The sequence below is a fragment of the Elaeis guineensis genome, chromosome 13 (assembly GCF_000442705.2).
Source record: "Elaeis guineensis isolate ETL-2024a chromosome 13, EG11, whole genome shotgun sequence".
Taxonomy (NCBI): domain Eukaryota; kingdom Viridiplantae; phylum Streptophyta; class Magnoliopsida; order Arecales; family Arecaceae; genus Elaeis; species Elaeis guineensis.
In genome coordinates this window covers 75,765,087-75,767,498 of record NC_026005.2, presented here as the reverse complement: position 1 = coordinate 75,767,498, position 2,412 = coordinate 75,765,087, and the positions used below count along the sequence as shown (strand labels likewise).

Sequence of the window (2,412 nt, the reverse complement as noted above, 5' to 3'; positions counted from 1 at the left end):
TCACGGACCCTGGGCAAACCAAAAGCAGCCACGTTCATCGAAAAAGCACCCACAGTGGCCGAAGGCCCCGAAGATGATTCCCCCAACTCCCGTATCTGATGCAGCCTCGCTCGAGCCTTCGCCCTCTGCTCCTCGAAGCCCCTCACCATCCTGGCAAGTCTCTCGAGCCCCAACCCCTCGAGGTCCTCGGGCCATGCGCGTTCCTGGGGATCTTCGCTCACCTTGCGAAGCCTCTCTTCCAGGACAGCTCTCTTCTCTCTTTCCGCCGCGAGGCGGTCCATCATCTGCGAGCAGTGTAGGGTCAGCTGGCGAAGCATCTCAGCCCGATGCCTTGCCATCGCGCCTACGGAGCCGCTAGAGCCTTCTGGTTGGACCAGCCCGAGAAAACGATTGAACACCACATTGGCATCCGGATGGCCGAACGTATATGGCCGGCCAGCGGGCGAGAAGGCCACCACCCCAATGTCCACACCGCACAGGGTTGCCAGCTCGCTCGCCTTGCCGAACACCCCAACCCTACGCTTGGAGAATGTCACATCTCGAGCAGCCTTTTTCTCTATCTTTTTTATCTCGATCTTCTGGCGGCCTCTGAAGGTCCTCTCAGCCATGATACATACACAAGGAAATATAGGATGCGATAGGAGATGGAACAATTTATTGGGAAAAGATAGATAGCATGCATTTAATGATTTCTTTGCATGCTGAGCTTAATCATTATTAGTTTCTCTACGTGGCTACAGATTTGGTTAAAAAAAGATCTAAAATGAAAATATCAATGAGGTGGCATTTGGGTGTCTCGATGGTGATCCAATCCATGTCTCATGAACACTACTAAAAACTTGCCGATTGTTCACCCCAGGAAAAAAGAAACTTGCTAATTTTTTTATCGCATTGCAATCTTTAGAAGCAGGTCTTTAAACCGGTAGTTGCAATATTCAATACTTGGAATAATTTTACATGAAAAGATTTTCTCTTTCTATTACGCTAATAATTTGTGTGATGCCTATGAAAAGAGATAGCAGCCTGTGTAGTGTCTATCCAAAAAGCAGCAAAGGAACAGGTTCTCTAATCAAGTAACATTTATAAGGTACAGTATAATTGCTCTCCGGCCCGACACTTTTGAAAATGAATGTGAATTATTTTATGATATATATAATAGCATAAAAAAATTCAGACACTACTATTGTTCTATTGATTGATGAATTTTCATCCGATTGATGATTCAAGATTCTAAGTAGCAAGTGCAAGAGTTCTTGAATGCTTATATATGGTGTGTTAATCTAGCATTATCTTATATGCCACCACCATACCCTTGACAATGTTCTCTTGTTCTCTTGGAGTGAAGCTAAATTCCTCGATAGCTTACAAATATGAAAATTAATGAGTGGGTGATACTTACGCTTTCTTTGATATCACACTACTTTTCTAATGTTAATAGTGAAAATGGATATTTGTCATTCTTTCATGCAAAAGCAATACAAGTTTAGATAGGAGTATGTCACTTATTTCCTTTTCGTGTCCACTATTACCTATAAATTCCAATATCAACTAATTATAGTTAATTAGCAAATCGCAAGCATTGTTATAAATCATTAAGATCCTTTTCATTTTAACTGGATCATAGATAAAGCATTTTGATGGAGTCTCAATTTTTGGTGCACTACAATAATGAAGAAAAGAGAGAGATTTGTTTGATCTTACCTTTATATGTGAATTAATTTAAATATATCAAAAATTTAGTTATTACCTACGTTTGTTTGGTAGTGATGGGCTTAGAATGCTATAGATGATCCATTGAGCATGTTGGCAGTATCTTCATCTTGGCCTCACATCATGTCATATATCAAGGATCCATAGTTTCAAGAATTTACATTCAAATTTTGAATTTTGAATTTTGAATATAGAAGAGATCCTAGGGATCTATCTGTTATTTTTTTCTATCTTTGTATGATCATGATTTATTTGTTATTTCTTTCTATCTTTATATAATCATGATCCATTTGTTATATCTTTTTATCTTTGGGTGACCATGATTGTAAATAATCTTTTATATATTTTCAATTATAAATATAGACAGCCTTCTCACAAGATTGAGGTAGAAAAAGTTTCCCACAATATTTTTTTTCATATATTCTTCTTTTTCATATGGTATCAGAGCCTATCTCTATGACATCCTTTTCCAACTCAATACCTACACCTGTCACTTTGTCTTCAATTACTGTTCAACTTAACCAAAATAATTTTATTACCTGGAAGGCATGTATTCGACCTCTCTTGATAGCTAATCGACAATGGGATCTTGTAGATGGTAAGGTCTCGCCTCCATCTCCAACAATTGTCACAATCTTAGATGATGGAAGACTAGAGAAGTCAATCTCTAATTTAACTTATGAATCATAGCTTCTCCATGAT

The 2,412-nt window shown here is 38.8% G+C and overlaps 1 protein-coding gene across 1 annotated transcript in view; it reads right to left on the bottom strand.

Moving 5' to 3' along the window:
- LOC105055960 (agamous-like MADS-box protein AGL29) overlaps positions 1 to 608 on the bottom strand; it is a 624-nt gene extending 16 nt beyond the window's left edge. Inside the window, exon 1 of the mRNA XM_010938001.3 lies at positions 1 to 608. This exon is cut by the window's left edge and continues 16 nt beyond it. Coding sequence (XP_010936303.1) covers positions 1 to 608 — 608 coding nt within the window.
- Positions 609 to 2,412: the final 1,804 nt, after the last annotated feature.